Source organism: Aythya ferina, assembly GCF_964211825.1.
Source record: "Aythya ferina genome assembly, chromosome: 39".
In the NCBI taxonomy this organism is placed as follows: domain Eukaryota; kingdom Metazoa; phylum Chordata; class Aves; order Anseriformes; family Anatidae; genus Aythya; species Aythya ferina.
In genome coordinates, this window is record NC_140336.1 from 367,240 (window position 1) to 388,691 (window position 21,452).

At 58.9% G+C, this 21,452-nt stretch overlaps 4 protein-coding genes across 7 annotated transcripts; 3 read left to right on the forward strand and 1 right to left on the reverse strand.

The window, feature by feature from the left end:
• Positions 1–456: 456 nt before the first annotated feature.
• Positions 457–6,240, forward strand: CD22 (CD22 molecule). 3 transcript variants are annotated; one of them, XM_084502391.1, is made up of 13 exons: positions 460–761; positions 947–1,372; positions 1,451–1,768; positions 2,068–2,328; positions 2,661–2,915; positions 3,474–3,737; positions 4,067–4,333; positions 4,535–4,798; positions 4,893–4,992; positions 5,116–5,191; positions 5,292–5,365; positions 5,463–5,520; positions 5,620–6,240. In XM_084502391.1, exons 1-13 carry the CDS (start codon positions 725–727, stop codon positions 5,800–5,802), a joined length of 2,583 nt encoding a protein of 860 aa, XP_084358517.1. In that variant the 5' UTR covers positions 460–724; the 3' UTR covers positions 5,803–6,240. The 3 variants fall into 3 exon arrangements, with proteins under 3 accessions (XP_084358518.1, XP_084358517.1, XP_084358516.1); XM_084502390.1 differs by having other exon boundaries at positions 464–761; positions 5,268–5,365; XM_084502392.1 differs by lacking the exons at positions 2,661–2,915; positions 3,474–3,737 and having other exon boundaries at positions 457–761; positions 5,268–5,365.
• On the forward strand, positions 6,036–8,487 carry LOC311426197 (uncharacterized protein; the record flags this gene model as incomplete). Its single annotated transcript, XM_084502393.1, has 1 exon — positions 6,036–8,487. The coding sequence occupies one exon, from the start codon at positions 6,036–6,038 to the stop codon at positions 7,872–7,874; it is 1,839 nt and encodes a 612-aa protein (XP_084358519.1). The 3' UTR covers positions 7,875–8,487.
• Positions 8,488–8,927: 440 nt separating this feature from the next.
• Positions 8,928–12,551, forward strand: LOC311426198 (free fatty acid receptor 2-like). Of its 2 annotated transcripts, none has more exons than XM_084502394.1 (2): positions 8,928–9,143; positions 10,033–12,551. In XM_084502394.1, exon 2 carries the CDS (start codon positions 10,066–10,068, stop codon positions 11,443–11,445), a length of 1,380 nt encoding a protein of 459 aa, XP_084358520.1. In that variant the 5' UTR covers positions 8,928–9,143; positions 10,033–10,065; the 3' UTR covers positions 11,446–12,551. The 2 variants fall into 2 exon arrangements, with proteins under 2 accessions (XP_084358520.1, XP_084358521.1); XM_084502395.1 differs by having other exon boundaries at positions 10,051–12,551.
• Positions 12,552–13,041: 490 nt separating this feature from the next.
• EMC4 (ER membrane protein complex subunit 4) lies at positions 13,042–15,933 on the reverse strand. The gene is made up of 5 exons (XM_084502398.1): positions 15,817–15,933; positions 15,008–15,107; positions 13,912–14,065; positions 13,681–13,841; positions 13,042–13,105 (listed from the first exon to the last, which is right to left on the reverse strand). The coding sequence occupies exons 1-5, from the start codon at positions 15,885–15,887 to the stop codon at positions 13,070–13,072; spliced, it is 522 nt and encodes a 173-aa protein (XP_084358524.1). The 5' UTR covers positions 15,888–15,933; the 3' UTR covers positions 13,042–13,069.
• Between the last annotated feature and the right edge of the window lie 5,519 nt (positions 15,934–21,452).

Consider the following 21,452-nt stretch of genomic DNA (forward strand, 5'->3'; position numbering starts at 1 on the left):
GGTGGTGTGGGTGTACCCCTCCCTGAAGTGTCCCTGGGGGGCTGGGCTCCCGTCATGCCCCTCTCTGCCCCCGTGATCCCCCATAGGGGAACTGAGAACATCTGGGCTCCCATCTGCCCTGCTCGGCTCCCCAGGGAACCCCAGCAAGGCAAAGGGGGTGGGGATGTTAATGGCAGGGGGCTGTGGGGGTCACGGAGACCCCTTTGGGCAGGGGGCCTATGGGGTGGCACCAGGGGAGCCCGTGGGGTGGTTCCAGTGACACCCAAACCCCTTGGTTCCCTTGGGGCTAGGGGGGGAAGGGGGGGGGTCTGTGGGGTGGTTCCCCAGGACCCCTTGGGCTGGGGGGGGTCTATGGGGTGGCCCCCCAGAACCCTGGGACCCCTGGGGTTGGGGGGGGTCTATGGGGTGGCCCCCAGAACCCTGGAACCCCTGGGGTTGGGGGGTCTGTGGGGTGGCCCCCGGACCTCTTCCTTCCCTTTAGAGCCACGTGCGTATGGGGAAGCCCCGACAGCAACCAAGACCCCTGGAGAAGGGGGAAGGAAGTGGGCTCGGCTGCCTTTGAGCGGGGGAGGACATTGGCACCCGGATGCTTGGGCCCCCCAGTGCCCCAAAGGGGCGGGGAATGGGGATGGGGCCAAACGCAGACACTGGGCACCCCTAACGCCTGGGTCCCCCAAACTCGTGGGTCTCACCCCCCCGTGCAGGGGCTTTGGTCTCCCCAGCCATGTGGTTCTTCATCTGCCTCTTCTTCCTCATCCCAGGTAGGAACTGGGGGGGGGGGGGGGGCTTTTGGTGGGGAAGTGGGGCCCCAAAAAGGGTGGTGGGTCCTGGGGCAGACGGACAGGGGGGCTCCACACGGCTCTGGGGACCCTGCTGGACGGGGTCCCCACTGGGCAGTGCTGGGGGGGGAGGGTGCCAGCTCTGGGGTCCCTGCTGCCCTTGGCAGGTGCTGCCCCAGCCGTCTGCCCGAAGCCAGTGACGGGCCCGGAGGAGGTGGTGGCTGAGCTGGGCTCCTGCGTCCTCATCCCCTGCCGCTACAACCTGTGCCAGGTGGGAACCAGCACCCGCCTGCCTGTCCTGCGCTGGCTGCAGAAGCCTGTCTATGACTACGACCGCCGCGACTACGTGGGGGGGCTGCTGGTGAGCACCGCCACCGGTGCCACCAGCTCCAGAGCCAGGATCAGGCTGGCGGTGTCCCCCCGGCCCCACGCCCCCACTGCCACCACCGCCTATGCGGAGGGGGACTGCAGCCTGGTCCTGTCCCACGTCCGGGCTGAAGATGCCGGTGAATACGGGCTGCGGCTGGAGGCCAATGGCTCTCGCCCCAGACATGAGCTGCGCTGGTTGCACAAAGTCATCCTCAACGTCACTGGTAGGGACCGGCTGCCCGCTGTGCCCCCCCGCTGTGCCCCCGTTGTTACAACCAACACTACACTGGTGCCTTTTGCAGATGCCCCCCCTGCTCCCCACCTCTGGCCAGACCCACAACCCCTCGTCGAAGGGCACACGACCACCCTGGGGTGCTGGGTGCCCCCTGCCTGCCCCGAGGACACGGTCACCCTTGCCTGGGATGGGCCAGCCTCCAAAGTGGCGGGGGCAAAAGTGCAAGCCTGGACCCCTCCAGACCACGCTATGGTCCCCTCGGCCATCAGCATCAGCTTGGACTTCAACCCCACCTGGTACCATGACAAGTCCAACCTCAGCTGCCTCCTGCGGGGGGCTGACGGGAAGACTGTGGCCCAGGCAACCCGCCAGCTCCAGGTCCACTGTGAGACTTGGGGGTGTGCATATGTGCATCCCTAGGGGGTCCTGGGGTGGCTACGGGGAGGGGGGGGTTGGTGGAGATATGTGTTTCTATGTGGCTCTGGGTGGGCCGAGAGAGGTTCCTGGGGTGGCTATGAATGTTCTGGGCATCGACAGGGGGCTGAGGGGATCCCTCAAAGGTCCGGTGGGGACCCTCCAGGGTGTTCTGGAAGGATTGTGGAGGTGCCTGGGGTGTCTGTAGGGTTCTGGGGAGAGCATATTGGGCTTGTACTGCTCCATACTGGTCCTTACTGGTCCCACCAGATGCTCCGCGGGATGTGCGGGTGGAGGTGATGCCGACATCCCGAGTCCGTGAGGGCTGGGAAGTGACACTGAGCTGCCGCGACTCTGCCAACCCCCCGTCCTTCGCCTACTCCTGGAGCCTGAACGGCCTGGTGCTGTCCACCAGCACGGCCAAGCTCCTCCTGCGGTCAGCCCAGGTCCATGATGGCGGCACCTACCGCTGCCGTGCCACCAACGCCGCGGGGTCAGTTGAGTCCCATCCCACCGTCCTCGAGGTCTACTGTGAGTAGGACAAGCTGGTGGCATGGGGGGGAAGGGGGAGGTGGTTGCATGGGGGAGGGCACAACAGCTGCCAATGACGCCAAGAGACACCCCTTGACCAACCTGCTAATCATCCATAGCCCCAGCCCTTGAGGAAGCTCCGTCACCTCTAGCCCCATCCTTTGGGGTCCCGATGCCCGTCCTTGCTGGCTTCACCCCTTCCAAGACGCCTGCCCGTCTCACCCCCTCCTTGTCCCAGGGGATGCCTGACAATTCCCCTTCCCTCCTCCCCTTTCTGCCCCCGTGCGCGTGGCTGTCCTACCACTGCCCCCAACCCATATGGCTGTCCCTAGATGCCCCGCGGGATGTGCGGGTGGAGGTAACGTCCCCTGTCTGTGAGGGCAAAGAAGTGACGCTGAAATGCCACGACTCTGCCAACCCCCCGTCCCACACCTATGCCTGGATCCTGGAGGGCCAGATCCTGCCTCACAGCTCATCCCAGTTCCGTCTGAAGCCGGTCCGGGAAGTGGATGGTGGCTCCTACCGCTGTCAGGCCACCAATGACATAGGGACGGCTGATTCCCCCCCAACTTTCCTTGAGGTCTACTGTGAGTGAGGCAAGATGGTGGTACAGATGGGGGGTGGCCTAGATGGCCACAGGGCAGACAGGGTGGTGGTAGGGGTGGCCGAGATGGCCATAGGGTGGCCAAGAGGTGGGCAGGGTGGAAGTAGGGGTGGCCTAGATGGCCATGGGGTGTCCGAGGTGGTATGAAGGGGTGGTCTAGGTGGCCATGGGGTGGCCGAGGGGGTGGTAGGGGTGGCCTAGATGGCTGTGGAGCAATCAGGGTGGTAGTAGGGGTGGCTTAGATGGTCAAGGCGGTTACAAGGTAGTCAAGGTGGTAGTAGGCATGGTCTAGATGGCCCCAGGGCATCCAAGGTGGTAGTAGGGGTGGTGTAGGTGGCCATGGAGCAGTCAGGGTGGTAGTAGGGATGGCCTAGACGGCCACAAGGTAGTCAGGGTGGTGAAAGGAGTGGCCTAGATGGCCATGAGGTGGTCCGGATGGTGATAGTGGTGGCCTCGATTGCCACGGGGAGGCTGAGGTAATGGTAGGGGTGGCTTAGATACCCCGGGGGTTCCCTGCCCTAACCCCACTGCCCCACACCAGACCAGCCCAGGAATGCCACCCTGACGGTACTGAACCCCCTGCCGGTGCTGGCGGGGACCCGTGTATCGCTGCACTGTGAGCTCGGCCCGGCCCACCCGCCTCCGTCCACCATCCAATGGCTGCGCAATGACCGCCATCAGGCCTCCACCACCGACCCCATCTTCAGCTTCACCGCCGAGCCCACCCGAGCCAGCACCTACCGCTGCGCTGGCAAAAACGTCGCTGGCTTCACCCAATCCCCACCCCTTGCTGTCATCGTCTGGTGTGAGTGGTGGTTTCAGGACACCCGCCCAGTCAACACTGGGCTCCCCGTGGGGCTTTGTGCCCTCCGTGTTTCGTGCCTCCTCGTTGCCGTTCTGCCCCCAAGTGGTGGTTTTGAGACCCTAAAATTACCATTTTGGGTTCTTCCAACACCACGGGAAGGTTTCAAGCCCTGTCATGGCAGTTTTGAGACCCCCCCCCCCTCCTCCAGCCCTAAATGATGGTTTCATTGCTCCTATCCCCCCTTACCATTTCATGAGTGCTCAAGGGACAGTTGTAATCTCCCAGTCACTATTTCAGCCCCCCCAAAATGTTGGTTTATCTCCCTACAGATCCACCCCAGGCTGTTTGGATGCGTCAGAGCCCCAGGGGGGAGCTGGTGGCCGGGAGAGGCCCAGTGTGGCTACACTGCGAGGCTGGGGTGGCCGAGCCCCCCCTCTACAACATCAGCTGGTTCAAGGGGGGGCAGCGGCTGCTGGCCTCTGGCCCCAGCCTGCTGCTGCCTGGTCCTGAGCCCACCGATACTGGCACCTACATCTGTGAGGTCCGAAATGTCGCAGGGGCTACCCGCAGCGCCCCCACCACCCTCAACATTCTCTGTGAGTTACAACCCCCTCCCTTACCAGGGTCTGGGTGAGGGACCCTGACACCTCCAAAGTGACCCAGGGGACCCCAGGGTGTGGGTGAGGGACCCCAACACCCCCGTGGGACCCAGTGGGACCCCAATGTCCCCAGTGGGACCCTGGTGGCCGTGCCCCCCACCGGGGAGCTGGGTCCTCAGGCACTGATGCTGGGTGCAGTTGGGCCACGGTCGGTGGAGCTTGTGCCGGATCCAGGAGAGGACGTGTATGAGATGACCAGCGTGGTCCTGCACTGCCGCGTGTCCGCCCAGCCCCTGCCCGATGTCTTTGAGTGGTTTCGTGATGGTCGAACCCTGGGCCGGGCCTCCAAGGACCGGTGGGTGCTGAGTGCTGTGGGCATCCAAGCGTCTGGACGCTACCGCTGCCGCGCCACCAACTCCATCACCTCTGCCGACTCCCCTGATGTCACCATCACAGTCTACTGTAAGGGATATGGACACCCTTGGGATGTCCTCCTGGCCTGGGTGGCCGGGAAGGACACGAGTGTCTTCATCTTCCTGTTGCCTCTCCCTTGTAGACACCAGGGCCACCATCCTGCGGAAGACCTTCCTGGGCCTTGGTGTGGGGCTGGGCAGCCTCCTGCTGCTGGGTGCCCTTGGGTGCTTCCTCCGCCGCCGGTGAGACTGAGCACCCGGGTGTCCAAGCATCACTGCTGCTCCCTGGCTACCTGGGTGCTCCTGGGGCCCCCAGGTGCCACCGCGTCAACCCTAGGGGACCCAGCTACCCAAGTGTCCCTGCAGGTGGCAGCGGCAGATGGCAGCTGATGAAGAGCCGGTTGTGGAGCCGTCGGGGACCTTCTTCCTCCGCAACAAAAAGGTAGCAGACCCCTCCCCGCCATGGCCACCTGGGTCACTCTTGGTGACCCACAACCACACCCGGGTCCCTCCTGCAGCCTCGGCCACCTGCGTCCCCACAGCCACCCCACAGTGCTGATGACACCATCAGTTACTCATCACTGGTGTCCCCTCCTGGCTCTGGACCTGTCCCCAGGTAATGTTTCCCCCCTCCAGTCTTGCCCTTTCTGGACAGGACCCCTGTTTTCCTCCCCCCCCTCCTCTATCCCATTGTTCACTCTGTCCTCGAACAGGGTGCAAGGGGACACTGTGGTCTACAGCGTCCTCAAGAGGAACGACGGAGCTGCGAAGGTACCCTTATGTCCCCACCATGTCACCCTGTGTCCCTCCATGCACCCAGTGTCCTTGTCACCCCCTGTGTCCCATCACATCCACCATCTGTCCCCCCAGGCCATCGAAGGACATGACTATGAGAACGTCCCCTCTGGTCCCAGGAGCAGAGCTGGGGACAGGGACGGGGACAGGGACGGGACACTGCTCTATGCTGCTCTGGCATTGTCCCCCCCAGTGACAGCCCAGGAACATGCTGGGGGCATGGAAGATGCTGTTGAATACGCAGCCCTGCGGCACTGAGACTTTGGGGACATGGGGACACCAGGATGGAGGAAGGTGGCCACCAGGGTGATGTGGGGACATCAGGAAATATCCTCTGGGACATGGGCAAAGTGGGGATACGGCGATACAGGACAATGGCCACTGCAGAGGACATGGGAATGGGGGACGTGGGGACTCGGGCAAATGGCCACCACAGAAACGTGGTCACAGGGGGAGTGACAGCCTGATGGTGACACCGAGGGCAGGGGGACATGGGGGACTCCAGAGGTGTGGGGCATGGCCTCGACCATCGTGACATGTCACCGTGGGGGGGGGAGGGGACACACACATGCAAAACCAATGCCAGGACCACAGCCACCGCTACCCTTGGACACTTGCCAGGACAGGGACATGCTGGGGACATGTCACAGCCACCGAGGGAGCTGCCACCAGCAATAAATTCCTCCTCTGGGTTAACCGAGTGTCCCCTTTCCAGCCGTAGTGGCTGCTCCAGTGGTCACACTGTGGTGGGGGGGGGGGGAAGAAGGAGAGGAGAGGCAACTCAGGTCCCTTGGGTGCTGGAGGGCAGGGATGGGGGTATTTATTCTTGTCCGTCCCTCCCCGCTGCTGTCCATCCATCTGTCTGCTGCCACGGTAGGGTTCATTCTCCTTCTCCTTTTCAACAGCCCTCCCTTGCCCTCTCTCCCAACCTGGGCTCCCCAGCCCAGAGCCACCATCTTCCCCCCCCCCCCGATCTTCTGGCACCCCCCAGATTACCTTGGAAGCCCCCAGCCACCCTCCTAAGACCTCCACCCCCAACCCAGGGACCTGCTGCCCTGAACCCTGGTAGACCCCAACCACCGTTGGCCACCCCGAGGGAGCCTGAGCAGATCGCGGTCCCCATCGGCTGCCCCATCTGGAGGCCCCACCGGATCCTGCCTGCCATGTCGGCCCCCCCCCTCGCCATCAACCACCGCCTGTGCCTGGTGGTCTACGCCGGCGCCTTCACCCTGGGGCTGCCCCTCAACCTGGTGGCCCTGGTGGCCCTGGGGGTGGCGGCGCGGCGCCGGCGCCTGCTGCCCGCTGACGTCCTCCTCCTCAACCTGACCGTGGCCGACCTGGCGCTGGTGGCCTCCCTGCCTGTCCGCATGGCTGAGGCTGCCTGGGAGGCCACCTGGAAGCTGCCCCCGGCCCTCTGCCCGCTCTTTGTCTTCCTCTTCTTCACCAGCATCTACCTCACCACCCTCTCCCTCACTGCCCTCAGTGTCGACCGCTACCTCAGCGCTGCCTTCCCCGTCCAGTACCGCCAGCGCCGGCGCGCAGCCCACGCTGCCGTGGCTGCCGCTGGCTCCTGGGCAGCTGCCTTGGGCCACTGCAGTGTGGTCTACGTGGCTCAGCCCGGCCCGGCGGGCAACGGCACGGCCTGCTACACCCGCTTCGCCGGCCCGCAGCTGGCCACCTTGCTGGCCCTCCGCCTGGAGATCTTCCTGGTGCTCTTCTGCCTGCCCCTGGCCATCACCGCCTTCTGCTATGGCCGCCTGGTCTGCATCGTGGCTGCCCTCCCCACCGCCGCCCTGGGCAGGAAGCGGCGGGTGGTGACCCTGGCGGCTGCCACCACGGCGGCCTTCGTCCTCTGCTTTGCCCCCTTCAACGTCTCTCACGTGGTGGGGTACCTGCGGCGGGAGAACCCACCCTGGAGGGCCTACGCCGTGCTGCTCACCACCCTCAATGCCTGCCTCGACCCCCTCATCTTCTGCTTCTCCTCCGCCGCCCTGCGACGGGGCCTCCGGCAAGTCTGGGATGCGATGGGGCTCGGTTCGCTCCGGGCCAGGTGCCGGGCACCCTCTGAGCGAAGCGGGGGTCTTCCTGGGGGGGCTGGAGGCGAGGCATTGGGCTTGTTGGCGTGTCTGGGGGTCGGTGGCGCTGAGCTGGAGGCATCTCAGGGGGCTTCAGGCCTAAGAGAGCCCCAAGGCGGGGCTTTGGAGGCTTGGGGCAGCTGTGGGGGTCCCCAGACATCTGGGGATGGGCTTGGGGGTGACAAGGGGGAAAGCCAGGCTGGAGCTTCTGGGGTGGCTGTGGGTCCTTGGGCCAGGCTCTGTGATCTGGGTTGAGTCAGCCCCTTCCACCCTTCCCCGTTCCCTTGCCTTCACCACCTCCCCCCCGAAGGTTCAGGGCCATGGGGGTGTATGTGTGTGGGGGGGAAGGGACATGGATGCCTGGGTCCCCTCCTGGTTCCGGGAGAGCCAAGTGGGTGAAGGTACGGGACGGGCTGGGAACCTGGGCGCCTGCATCCTCTCCAAGCTCCAGGAGAGCCAAGTGGGTGAAAGGAGGATGGGGGAGGGGAAATGGGGGGGGGTGGGGGTGAGAGCATGGTTTCCTCCGTGGTTCCTCCACTCCCAGAAAGCTTCTGGGGGCTCTCCGAGTGCCCTGGGGCTGTGCTGGGCAGGTGCCCCCTCCCCGTTATCAGGGCAGCGCCTGGGGAGGGGGCACTTCCCCGCTGCCGTCCCCGATGGCCAGGCAGGACCCTAACCCTAACCTAACCCTAAGGGCCCTCCCCAGCCCCCCAACCGCAGGGGTCTCCTGCTGTGAGCCGTGATCCCAGGCGTCTGGGCTGGCCCCTAACTCAGGCGAGCCGTGGCACCAGGAAGGGGGGGTGTGGGTGGGTGGGGGGTGTCTCTCCCTCCCCCGTGGCTAAATAAACATCCCTCATCCAGTGGCTAAAAATAGCTCGGTGGCCATTCCCAGGCCCTTCCCCACCCTCTCTCCCCTCCCCTTCCCACAGTGTGTTCTCCCTCCCTCCCGTCCCTACCCTCCCTCTCCTCTGCCAGTTTGGTGACGAGGCCACCAGTGGGCCCTGGGATGCTGGGGAGTGTGGGGGAGGGGGAGATGGGGAAGGCCCCAGGGTGGCAATTGGGGGCACCCAGTGGAAATGGAGCCCTCCCCCCCCCTCCCCAGCTTCTCCCTCCCTCCCTCCCTCCCCTTCTGCTGGTTCCTCTGCGGACGTGTGCCCACGAACGTGGCTGCTGTCTGCGGTCAGGAAACTTCAAACTTCCTCGACGTCGTTCAAAGCCACTTCCCCCCCCCCCCTCCCCGCACCCCCCCCGGGGGACACAGATGTCCTGGGAACCCATCGGTCTGGGATTTCCCCCTCTGCTCCCCAGCCATACACACCCCCCAGGCAGACACAGGCATCCCGGGGACCCCAGCATCCAGGTGCCCCCCTGGACGCGTCGTCCACCACCCCAGAAGAGGCAAGCACCCATCAGGGACCCCCCCACACCCCCCCTTCCACCCCAGACCGTGGCCCCTCCCCAGGGAGTGCCCTGGGCTGTAAGAGGAGGCACCCGGCCGGCTGGGTCCCATTGGTACCAGGAGCTGAGGTGAGCACAGGATGGGGTCCAGATGGTGGTGGGGTGGGGGGGGGGTGGTGGGAGGGTGGAGAGAAGGCACAGGGGATGGACGATGGGCAGGGACTGGAAGACAACCTGGCTGGGGGGATGTTTTGGGTCCTCTCCCCACAGGATAGGGAAGAATCCCTGGGAGGTGATGTGGGGAGACAGACACCTGGTTCCCCCACAGCTGGAGAGTGTGTGTGTGGGGGGGGTACCAGAAGGAACTGGGAGAAGCTGGGTGGGGGGGGGAACTGGAACACAGGTGCCATAGGAAGTCGACCTGGTATAGGGGAGGGGGCTGGAGGGTGCTTGGGATGCTCAGGTCCAGCCCTCCTCACCTCTAAAGTGTGTGTGGGAGACACAGGTCTCCTCCCCTCTCCAGCCCCCCCCCCCCCGACATCTGGGTCCCAAGGGGGTGGTGGGGGTGGGTGGGTGGGTGGGAGGGATCAGACTCTTTGGTCCTCCTTATCCCACTCCATCCCTGATAAGTGACTCAGGGGCTTGGCAGAGGGGACCCAGGCACATGTCCAGCTGCTCCTTTCCCCCCCCCCCCATCACCACCACCCCACGCTGAGCAGGAAATGAGTTAAACAAATCAGGGTGGCACCAGACGCCCTGGTGTCTGGGTCGCCTTTGGGAGTGGGAGGAAGTGGTGGTGACAGGAGGGCTGCTTGGACACCTGGATCCCCTCAGGGTGCACCAGTAGGAGCAGTGCAAGAACCCCCCCCCTCCAGATGTCCTCTCCAAGTCCCCTCTGGGTCCATTGGTTGGAGTAGGACAAGCCACCCAGCTGCCTGCATCTCCCCCCAAACGTGAGTCACACGTAGCACTGCGTACCCCTTCCGCCCACCCTGTCCTCCCCACATCCCCTTTACAGGCCTACGTTTCTCTGCAGCGCTGTCCCGACACCATGTTGATCCTCATTGCCTATGTGTTGACCTTCATTGTGGGCTTGCCAGCCAACATCTTCACCTTTGTTACCCTCCTGGGCAAGGCACGCCGCCGTGTCAACCCTGCTGACATCCTCCTGCTCAACCTGACCATCGCTGACCTCTTCCTCCTCCTCTTCCTCCCTTTCAAGATGGCAGAAGCAGCTGCTGACATGACCTGGCCCTTACCAATTGTCCTCTGCCCTGTGGCCAACTTCTGCTTCTACTCCAGCATCTATCTCAGCAGTCTTTTCTTGGCAGCACTCAGCGTTGAGCGTTATCTTGGTGTTGTCTTCCCCCTCCAGTTCAAGAACAGGCGGAGGCTGGGGCGGACAATGGCTGCCAGCGCCATCCTCTGGCTCTTGGCCTGTTCTCATTGCTCCATTGTCTTTGTGGCACAGTATCACGATGACGGTCATAGACAATCCACAGTCTCGAAGCTTGGTAGCTTTGTGGACAAAGGTTCTCGGGGCTTTAGACCAGATGGCTCCATGGTCAATGCGTTCAAGCCAGGTGGCTACGGGATGTCCAACCCTGATGGCTTCAACCCCAACAGCTTTAACCCCAGTGGCCCCATAATCTCCAGCTCTGATGGCCCCATCTCTACTGGCTTCAGCCCAAGTAGCTCTGGAGTCTCCAGTCCTGACAACTTCAATTCCAAGGTCTTCAAGATCTACAACCACAATGGCTCCATGGTCAATGGTTCAAAGACTTCCAATGGTGACATCTCCGTCCCCAATGGCTCCAGGATCCCCAGTCCCAGTGGCCCCAAGACCTATAACTCCAAAGTCTTCACCAACAATGTCGCAACCATCCCTGGCATCTCCACTGCTGATGTCTCCTGGACCTCCGACATCCACAGCATGACTGTTCCCAACCATCTTGCTGCTTCTAGAAGCCACAATGATACCAACAGCAACAGTACCTACAAGTGCTATGATGACTTCTCACAGGAGCAGCTGAGCTTTGTCCTCCCACTGCGGCTGGAGCTATTTCTTGTTCTCTTCCTCCTACCGTTTGCTGTTACCGTTTTCTGCTACATCAACTTTGTGCGGGCTCTCCTTGCTCGGCCTAATATCCCACTGGAGAAGAAGCAACGGGCTGTGGGTTTGGCTGTGGCCACCATGGTCAATTTTGGGGTTTGCTTTGCACCCTACAACATCTCGCATGTGGTAGGCTTTGTGCTGCATAAGAGCCCAGAATGGAGGTCCTATATTTTGTTCCTCACCAGTCTCAATGCTGCTCTCGACCCTTTCATCTTCTACTTCTCCTCCACGGCTATACAGAAGGCTGTGGCTGGGGTGGTGGTGGCTGTGAGGGACAAGCTACGAGCCATGGTGGTCTGTTGTTATGGGGAGTGACCCTATGAGCACGCCCTGCCCAGGATGTGTCTTGCTGACACAATGCTTTAGGGGGTAGGGTGGGGGACATGACACGGACATGGTCAGAAAAAGGGCCTCACCATAGGGGCTATGGATTTGATTGGGTAAGGGCAAGTGGGGGTCTGGATTTGGGGATGGGGTGGGGTTGCACTTTGAAGGGCTTTGGAAAATGGTGATGTTTCCAATGTCCATGGGGTTATAGTCATCTTGGACCAGTGGATCTGAGTCGTGGCATCAATCAGTGTCAGGTCAGGGTGGTATCTCCAATGTCTTTGGGGCCACGCTGATGAGTTTGAAGTTGATGGTTTCTACAGGTCTCTAATCTTCATGGAACCAAGGCCTCTTTGGTGCCATGAGGCCAAGGCCTTTGTGGGTTGGAGGGTCTACATGGATCCATGTGGACATCTTGATCTCTGAGGGACTGGGAGCTACTGGGAGGCACTGGGGTGGGTCCAGGGGGGGCGGTTCCCGGGCCCGTAGCAACCCGTACCGGTCCGTACCGACCCATACTGGTCCGTACTGGTTCCCGCAGTACTGGTTCCGTACCAGTTTCTACTGGTCCATACTGGGCTAGTTGCCGCCCCGCACCAGCAGCACGGGGCCCAGCCCCTCTGTCAGCACCTCCAGGAACTCCATGTCTGCCGCGCATCAAGGAAAACCCCAAAACCGCCGCTTTTTGCCCCATTTTCCCTTTTCCCTTGTTTTTCCCCCATTTCCCCTTTTACCACTCCCTTTTCCCTTTCATTTCCCTCTTCCCGCCCTATTCAACCCCATTCCTCTGTCACTTCCCCCCTCCCATCCCTTTATCCCTTTTTTTTTTGCCCGATTTCCCCCCATTCCCTGTCGCCACGGCAGCGCTGTCTATCACCCATCACCATAGCTACGCCCCACCCCCTGCTTCCATGGCAACGCCTCCCACCATTACCCCGTTGCTAGGGACGCCGCTGCCGTCTCCATGCCAACCACTCCCCCATTGCTAGATGGCTCCGCCACTCCCAGTCTGGGCCCAGAGCTCCCAGTACGAGCACGGCACCGCTCCCAGTGCTCCCAGTATGAGCACGGCACCAATAAACCAGTTCCTACCCCTCGGCCTCCTGGCTCCTTCTTGGGGGTTTGCACCCGGGCACCGAACACCCCAAAAACCCCCCAAACCACCCCCAAAAAACCCCCAAACCACCCCAAAAACCTCAACCCCCCCCCCCAAAAAAAACACCCACAAAAACCAAAACCACCCCAAAAAAAGCACAAAACCACCCCAAAACCACCCTGAAATCACCCCAAACCACCCTCAACCCATCCCTAAATCCCACAAACCCCCAAACCTCTGAAACTACCCCAGAACCACCCGCAACCAGCCCCAAGCCCCCCAAAACCATACAAAGCACCCCAAAAGACCCCAAAATGACCCCAAATCCTCCCCAAACGATCCCAAAACCTTACAACCCCCCCAAGACCCCCCAAAACTCCCGAAATTACCCCAAAATCCCCCACACAACCCCAAAACCCCCAGAAGATGCCCAAACTCCCCCAAACCGCCCCGAAAGACCCAAAAACCCCAGAAATGACCCCAAAAGCTCCGCCGCCGTCGCTGCCTTTATTGGGGTCACAGGATGAGGCCCCCCCCAGTCAGCTCCAGGCGCTGTGGGGACGGAATGGGGGGGGGGGGGTGAGACCCTTTTTTTGGGTGTTTTCAACCCATTTTGGGGTTCCGAACCCATTTTCAGGGTTTTTGACCCATTTTTGAGGGATTTAAACCCCCTTTTTTGGGCTGCAGGGTTTTTATGTTTTTTTTTTAACCAGGTTTTGGGGTTTTTAGTCCCTTTTTGGGGGGTTTCAACCCAGTTTTGGGGGAGTTTAACTGTTTTGGGGGATTTTAACACTTTTTTTCAGATTTAACCCCATTTCAGTGCTTTTAACCCCAGGTGTTGGAGCTTTAACCCCAGTTTTGGGTTTTTAACCCTGCTTTTTGAGGTTTCAGCACCCTTTTTTGCTTTTAACACTAGTTTTTAGGGCTTTAATCCTGTTTTTTTGAGGATTAAACCCCGTTTTTAAAATTTTTGACCCCATTTTCTGTTTTTCAGCCCCATTTTTTGTCCTTCCAACCCCCTTTCCTGGGATTTCAACCCCATTTTTTGTTTTCCAGCCCCGTTTTTCGCTGTTTTGCCCCCATTTTTTGCCCTTCAGGCCCCATTTTTTGGTGTTTTTCCCCCGTACCTGCGGGGGCGCAACGAAGGCGAGCCAGTCGGAGGCGTGCGTGGGCAGCAGCCCCATGGCCTGGCACTTGTAGAGGGCGAGCGCCAGCCCCAGCCCGTTGCCCACCAGGAACACCAAACCCTGCAGCAGTCGCGCGCTCGAGCTCTCCAGCAGCTTCAGGGCTGTGGGGGGGAAAACCAGTCAGAGGGGTGGACTGGGAGCACTGGGAGCGCTGGGAGGGGCCGGGCTTACTGGTGGAGAGGGAGAGCAGTGCCTGCAGCGGGCGCCAGCCCATCATGCCCACCATCATGGCCGGGAAGATGCTGATGGTGTTGCCGGCCATGTACATGATGAAGAGGTTCATGGGGATCTGCTTCAGCGGGCCCAGCGCCACGTCCCAGCAGCGCTGCAGGGGAAAAATGGGGGGAAAAAGGGGGGAAATGGTGAAAAATGAGGGGTGTGGGGGGGTAAGGAGGGGTAATGGGGGGAAAAGGGGGGGATAAAGAAGAGGAAAATGGGGGAAAAGGGGGGATAAAGGGCAGTAAAGAGGGATAAAGGGGGGGGAAGGGGAAGAAAATGGGGGAAAATGGGGGAAAAAGGGAAAAAAGGGAGGAAAATGGGGGAAAAGGGGACAAAAGGGGAGGAAAGGAGGAAGAAAAGGGGAAGAATGAGGAGGAAAATGAGGGAAAAAGGGAGGCAAATAGGGGAAAAGGGGATAAAAGGGGAGGCAAATGGGGGGTAAAGGGGGAAAAGGGGGGAAAAGGGGGAAGAAAAGGGGAAGAACGACGAGGAAACTGGGGGAAAAAGGGAAAAAAGGGAGGCAAATGGGGGAAAAGGGGATAAAAGGGGAGGAAAGGAGGAAGAAAAGGAGAAGAATGAGGAGGAAAATGGGGGAAAAAGGGAAAAAAGGGAGGAAAATGGGAGGCAAATAGGGGAAAAGGGGATAAAAGGGGAAGAAAATGGGGGAAAAGGGGATGAAAATGGGGGATAAAGGGGAAAAAAGGGGGAAAGGGGAGGAAAGGGGGAAGAAAAGGGGAAGAACGAGGAGGACAATGGGGGAAAAAGGGAAAAAAGGGAGGCAAATGGGGGAAAAAGGGATAAAAGGGGAGGAAAATGGGGGGGAAAAGGGGGGAAATGGTGAAAAAAAGGGGGGTGTAGGGGGTAATGGGGGGGTAAGGAGGAGTAATGGGGGCAAAAGGGGGGTAAAGGGGCACAAGGGGGGGGGGAAGGGGAAGAAAATGGGGGAAAATGGGGGAAAAAGGGAAAAAAGGGAGGCAAATGGGGGAAAAGGGGATAAAAGGGGAGGAAAATGGGGGGAAAAAAGGAAAAGCGGGGGGCAGGGTCCCACCTTCTCCACCAGGATGCGGTCGCTCTCGTGCACGCCGCCCTCCCCCAGCTGCCGCTCCGAGAACCCCACGGGGCCGCGGCTCTCGGGGGCTCCGCGGGGGCTGGTGGGGGACGGGACCCCCGGGTGACCCCCTCAGGACCCCCCCAAAACCCCTCAGGATGTCCCCAATTCCCCCCAGCACCCCTTAAACACCTCAGGACCCCCCCAAACCCCCTCAAGACCCCGCAAACCCCCTCAGGACTCCCCCAAACCACATCAGAACCCCCCCAACTCCCCCCAGCCCCCTTCACGACCCCCCAGGACCTCCCCCAGCCCCCCAAATCGCCCCTAAAACCCCTCAGAACCCCCCCAAAAACACCTCAGGACCCCCTCACCCCCTCCCAATCCCCTCAAAACCCCCCAGGACCACCCCCAAACCCCTCCTAAATCCCCTCAGGACCCCCCCAAACCCCCCCAATTCCCTCCAGGCCCCCTCAGACCCTCCAAACCCCTCAAAACACCTCAGAACCCCCCCCAAATCGCCACAAGACCACCCCAAATGCCCCCCAGCCCCCCTCACGACCCCCCAGGACCTCCCCAAGCCCCCCAAATCGCCCCTAAAACCCCTCAGAACCCCCCCCAAAAACACCTCACGACCCCCTCAGCCCCCCCCAATCCCATCAAAACCCCCCAGGACGCCCCAAATCCCCTCAGGACGCCCCAACCCCCCCACCCAGACCAACACAGGACCCCCCAAGACCTGCTCAAACCCCCCAATTCCCCCGAAATTCCCTCAAAATCCCCTCTAAAAAGCACGCCCAGGCCCTCACCGCCCCCCCGGGGGCGTCCCCAGCTCCAGCGCCCACTTGAAACGCCTCGGCCTCACCGCGGCGGCCGCCATTTTGTGCAGACGGGAAATGGGGAGGGGCTTAAATACGCCAGTGCCGCGGCACGTGACACGAAAGGGGCGGTGATTGGATGACGGGAGGCGGAAGTGCGGCCCCTAGCAACGCCATAGCAACAACGACTTCCGGAAAGACCTGTTTGGTGCCCAGAGCATGCCGGGAGATGTAGTTCTCGGACTCTGGACTTCCGGGCGGCCATGCTGAGTACACAGAGCATGCCGGGAGATGTAGTTCTCGGACTCTGGACTTCCTGGCGGCCATGTTGAGTGCCCAGAGCATGCCGGGAGATGTAGTTCTCGGACTCTGGACTTCCGGGCGGCCATGTTGAGTGCTCAGAGCATGCCGGGAGACGTAGTTCTCGGACTCTGGACTTCCGGGCGTCCATGTTGGGTGCCCAGAGCATGCCGGGAGATGTAGTTCTCGGACTCTGGACTTCCGGGCGGCCATATTGTGTGCCCAGAGCATGCCGGGAGATGTAGTTCTCGGACTCTGGACTTCCGGGCGACCATGTTGAGTGCCCAGAGCATGCCGGGAGATGTAGTTCTCGGACTCTGGACTTCCGGGCGACCATGTTGAGTGCCCGGAGCATGCCGGGAGATGTAGTTCTCGGACTCTGGACTTCCGGGCGGCCATGTTGAGTGCCCAGAGCAGTCCGGGAGATGTAGTTCTCGGACTCTGGACATCCGGGCGGCCATGTTCAGTAACCAGAGCATGCCGGGAGATGTAGTTCTCGGACTCTGGATTTCCGGGCGGCCATGTTGAGTGCCCATAGCATACCGGGAGATGTAGTTCTCGGACTCTGGACTTCCGGGCGGCCATGTTGAGTGCTCAGTGCATGCCGGGAAATGTAGGGTTAGGGTTAGGGTTAGGGTTAGGGTTAGGGTTAGGGTTAGGGTTAGGGTTAGGGTTAGGGTTAGGGTTAGGGTTAGGGTTAGGGTTAGGGTTAGGGTTAGGGTTAGGGTTAGGGTTAGGGTTAGAGGGTTAGGGTTAGGGTTAGGGTTAGGGTTAGGGTTAGGGTTAGGGTTAGGGTTAGGGTTAGGGTTAGGGTTAGGGTTAGGGTTAGGGTTAGGGTTAGGTTAGGGTTAGGGTTAGGGTTAGGGTTAGGGTTAGGGTTAGGGTTAGGGTTAGGGTTAGGGTTAGGGTTAGGGTTAGGGTTAGGGTTAGGGTTAGGGTTAGGGTTAGGGTTAGGGTTAGGGTTAGGGTTAGGGTTAGGGTTAGGGTTAGGGTTAGGGTTAGGGTTAGGGTTAGGGTTAGGGTTAGGGTTAGGGTTAGGGTTAGGGTTAGGGTTAGGGTTAGGGTTAGGGTTAGGGTTAGGGTTAGGGTTAGGGTTAGGGTTAGGGTTAGGGTTAGGGTTAGGGTTAGGGTTAGGGTTAGGGTTAGGGTTAGGGTTAGGGTTAGGGTTAGGGTTAGGGTTAGGGTTAGGGTTAGGGTTAGGGTTAGGGTTAGGGTTAGGGTTAGGGTTAGGGTTAGGGTTAGGGTTAGGGTTAGGGTTAGGGTTAGGGTTAGGGTTAGGGTTAGGGTTAGGGTTAGGGTTAGGGTTAGGGTTAGGGTTAGGGTTAGGGTTAGGGTTAGGGTTAGGGTTAGGGTTAGGGTTAGGGTTAGGGTTAGGGTTAGGGTTAGGGTTAGGGTTAGGGTTAGGGTTAGGGTTAGGGTTAGGGTTAGGGTTAGGGTTAGGGTTAGGGTTAGGGTTAGGGTTAGGGTTAGGGTTAGGGTTAGGGTTAGGGTTAGGGTTAGGGTTAGGGTTAGGGTTAGGGTTAGGGTTAGGGTTAGGGTTAGGGTTAGGGTTAGGGTTAGGGTTAGGGTTAGGGTTAGGGTTAGGGTTAGGGTTAGGGTTAGGGTTAGGGTTAGGGTTAGGGTTAGGGTTAGGGTTAGGGTTAGGGTTAGGGTTAGGGTTAGGGTTAGGGTTAGGGTTAGGGTTAGGGTTAGGGTTAGGGTTAGGGTTAGGGTTAGGGTTAGGGTTAGGGTTAGGGTTAGGGTTAGGGTTAGGGTTAGGGTTAGGGTTAGGGTTAGGGTTAGGGTTAGGGTTAGGGTTAGGGTTAGGGTTAGGGTTAGGGTTAGGGTTAGGGTTAGGGTTAGGGTTAGGGTTAGGGTTAGGGTTAGGGTTAGGGTTAGGGTTAGGGTTAGGGTTAGGGTTAGGGTTAGGGTTAGGGTTAGGGTTAGGGTTAGGGTTAGGGTTAGGGTTAGGGTTAGGGTTAGGGTTAGGGTTAGGGTTAGGGTTAGGGTTAGGGTTAGGGTTAGGGTTAGGGTTAGGGTTAGGGTTAGGGTTAGGGTTAGGGTTAGGGTTAGGGTTAGGGTTAGGGTTAGGGTTAGGGTTAGGGTTAGGGTTAGGGTTAGGGTTAGGGTTAGGGTTAGGGTTAGGGTTAGGGTTAGGGTTAGGGTTAGGGTTAGGGTTAGGGTTAGGGTTAGGGTTAGGGTTAGGGTTAGGGTTAGGGTTAGGGTTAGGGTTAGGGTTAGGGTTAGGGTTAGGGTTAGGGTTAGGGTTAGGGTTAGGGTTAGGGTTAGGGTTAGGGTTAGGGTTAGGGTTAGGGTTAGGGTTAGGGTTAGGGTTAGGGTTAGGGTTAGGGTTAGGGTTAGGGTTAGGGTTAGGGTTAGGGTTAGGGTTAGGGTTAGGGTTAGGGTTAGGGTTAGGGTTAGGGTTAGGGTTAGGGTTAGGGTTAGGGTTAGGGTTAGGGTTAGGGTTAGGGTTAGGGTTAGGGTTAGGGTTAGGGTTAGGGTTAGGGTTAGGGTTAGGGTTAGGGTTAGGGTTAGGGTTAGGGTTAGGGTTAGGGTTAGGGTTAGGGTTAGGGTTAGGGTTAGGGTTAGGGTTAGGGTTAGGGTTAGGGTTAGGGTTAGGGTTAGGGTTAGGGTTAGGGTTAGGGTTAGGGTTAGGGTTAGGGTTAGGGTTAGGGTTAGGGTTAGGGTTAGGGTTAGGGTTAGGGTTAGGGTTAGGGTTAGGGTTAGGGTTAGGGTTAGGGTTAGGGTTAGGGTTAGGGTTAGGGTTAGGGTTAGGGTTAGGGTTAGGGTTAGGGTTAGGGTTAGGGTTAGGGTTAGGGTTAGGGTTAGGGTTAGGGTTAGGGTTAGGGTTAGGGTTAGGGTTAGGGTTAGGGTTAGGGTTAGGGTTAGGGTTAGGGTTAGGGTTAGGGTTAGGGTTAGGGTTAGGGTTAGGGTTAGGGTTAGGGTTAGGGTTAGGGTTAGGGTTAGGGTTAGGGTTAGGGTTAGGGTTAGGGTTAGGGTTAGGGTTAGGGTTAGGGTTAGGGTTAGGGTTAGGGTTAGGGTTAGGGTTAGGGTTAGGGTTAGGGTTAGGGTTAGGGTTAGGGTTAGGGTTAGGGTTAGGGTTAGGGTTAGGGTTAGGGTTAGGGTTAGGGTTAGGGTTAGGGTTAGGGTTAGGGTTAGGGTTAGGGTTAGGGTTAGGGTTAGGGTTAGGGTTAGGGTTAGGGTTAGGGTTAGGGTTAGGGTTAGGGTTAGGGTTAGGGTTAGGGTTAGGGTTAGGGTTAGGGTTAGGGTTAGGGTTAGGGTTAGGGTTAGGGTTAGGGTTAGGGTTAGGGTTAGGGTTAGGGTTAGGGTTAGGGTTAGGGTTAGGGTTAGGGTTAGGGTTAGGGTTAGGGTTAGGGTTAGGGTTAGGGTTAGGGTTAGGGTTAGGGTTAGGGTTAGGGTTAGGGTTAGGGTTAGGGTTAGGGTTAGGGTTAGGGTTAGGGTTAGGGTTAGGGTTAGGGTTAGGGTTAGGGTTAGGGTTAGGGTTAGGGTTAGGGTTAGGGTTAGGGTTAGGGTTAGGGTTAGGGTTAGGGTTAGGGTTAGGGTTAGGGTTAGGGTTAGGGTTAGGGTTAGGGTTAGGGTTAGGGTTAGGGTTAGGGTTAGGGTTAGGGTTAGGGTTAGGGTTAGGGTTAGGGTTAGGGTTAGGGTTAGGGTTAGGGTTAGGGTTAGGGTTAGGGTTAGGGTTAGGGTTAGGGTTAGGGTTAGGGTTAGGGTTAGGGTTAGGGTTAGGGTTAGGGTTAGGGTTAGGGTTAGGGTTAGGGTTAGGGTTAGGGTTAGGGTTAGGGTTAGGGTTAGGGTTAGGGTTAGGGTTAGGGTTAGGGTTAGGGTTAGGGTTAGGGTTAGGGTTAGGGTTAGGGTTAGGGTTAGGGTTAGGGTTAGGGTTAGGGTTAGGGTTAGGGTTAGGGTTAGGGTTAGGGTTAGGGTTAGGGTTAGGGTTAGGGTTAGGGTTAGGGTTAGGGTTAGGGTTAGGGTTAGGGTTAGGGTTAGGGTTAGGGTTAGGGTTAGGGTTAGGGTTAGGGTTAGGGTTAGGGTTAGGGTTAGGGTTAGGGTTAGGGTTAGGGTTAGGGTTAGGGTTAGGGTTAGGGTTAGGGTTAGGGTTAGGGTTAGGGTTAGGGTTAGGGTTAGGGTTAGGGTTAGGGTTAGGGTTAGGGTTAGGGTTAGGGTTAGGGTTAGGGTTAGGGTTAGGGTTAGGGTTAGGGTTAGGGTTAGGGTTAGGGTTAGGGTTAGGGTTAGGGTTAGGGTTAGGGTTAGGGTTAGGGTTAGGGTTAGGGTTAGGGTTAGGGTTAGGGTTAGGGTTAGGGTTAGGGTTAGGGTTAGGGTTAGGGTTAGGGTTAGGGTTAGGGTTAGGGTTAGGGTTAGGGTTAGGGTTAGGGTTAGGGTTAGGGTTAGGGTTAGGGTTAGGGTTAGGGTTAGGGTTAGGGTTAGGGTTAGGGTTAGGGTTAGGGTTAGGGTTAGGGTTAGGGTTAGGGTTAGGGTTAGGGTTAGGGTTAGGGTTAGGGTTAGGGTTAGGGTTAGGGTTAGGGTTAGGGTTAGGGTTAGGGTTAGGGTTAGGGTTAGGGTTAGGGTTAGGGTTAGGGTTAGGGTTAGGGTTAGGGTTAGGGTTAGGGTTAGGGTTAGGGTTAGGGTTAGGGTTAGGGTTAGGGTTAGGGTTAGGGTTAGGGTTAGGGTTAGGGTTAGGGTTAGGGTTAGGGTTAGGGTTAGGGTTAGGGTTAGGGTTAGGGTTAGGGTTAGGGTTAGGGTTAGGGTTAGGGTTAGGGTTAGGGTTAGGGTTAGGGTTAGGGTTAGGGTTAGGGTTAGGGTTAGGGTTAGGGTTAGGGTTAGGGTTAGGGTTAGGGTTAGGGTTAGGGTTAGGGTTAGGGTTAGGGTTAGGGTTAGGGTTAGGGTTAGGGTTAGGGTTAGGGTTAGGGTTAGGGTTAGGGTTAGGGTTAGGGTTAGGGTTAGGGTTAGGGTTAGGGTTAGGGTTAGGGTTAGGGTTAGGGTTAGGGTTAGGGTTAGGGTTAGGGTTAGGGTTAGGGTTAGGGTTAGGGTTAGGGTTAGGGTTAGGGTTAGGGTTAGGGTTAGGGTTAGGGTTAGGGTTAGGGTTAGGGTTAGGGTTAGGGTTAGGGTTAGGGTTAGGGTTAGGGTTAGGGTTAGGGTTAGGGTTAGGGTTAGGGTTAGGGTTAGGGTTAGGGTTAGGGTTAGGGTTAGGGTTAGGGTTAGGGTTAGGGTTAGGGTTAGGGTTAGGGTTAGGGTTAGGGTTAGGGTTAGGGTTAGGGTTAGGGTTAGGGTTAGGGTTAGGGTTAGGGTTAGGGTTAGGGTTAGGGTTAGGGTTAGGGTTAGGGTTAGGGTTA

Coding starts and splice junctions, on each gene's coding strand:
- EMC4 (XM_084502398.1), bottom strand. CDS start 15,887: ATGGCGGCCGCCGCGGTGAGGCCGAGGCGTTTCAAGTGGGCGCTGGAG. Junction 14,066..15,007: donor ACCGCATCCTGGTGGAGAAG/GTGGGACCCTGC, acceptor TTTCCCCTGCAG/CGCTGCTGGGACGTGGCGCT. Junction 13,106..13,680: donor CCTTCGTTGCGCCCCCGCAG/GTACGGGGGAAA, acceptor CCGTCCCCACAG/CGCCTGGAGCTGACTGGGGG.
- CD22 (XM_084502390.1), top strand. CDS start 725: ATGTGGTTCTTCATCTGCCTCTTCTTCCTCATCCCAG. Junction 762..946: donor CCTCTTCTTCCTCATCCCAG/GTAGGAACTGGG, acceptor TGCCCTTGGCAG/GTGCTGCCCCAGCCGTCTGC. Junction 5,521..5,619: donor GGAACGACGGAGCTGCGAAG/GTACCCTTATGT, acceptor CTGTCCCCCCAG/GCCATCGAAGGACATGACTA.
- LOC311426198 (XM_084502394.1), top strand. CDS start 10,066: ATGTTGATCCTCATTGCCTATGTGTTGACCTTCATTGTGGGCTTGCCA.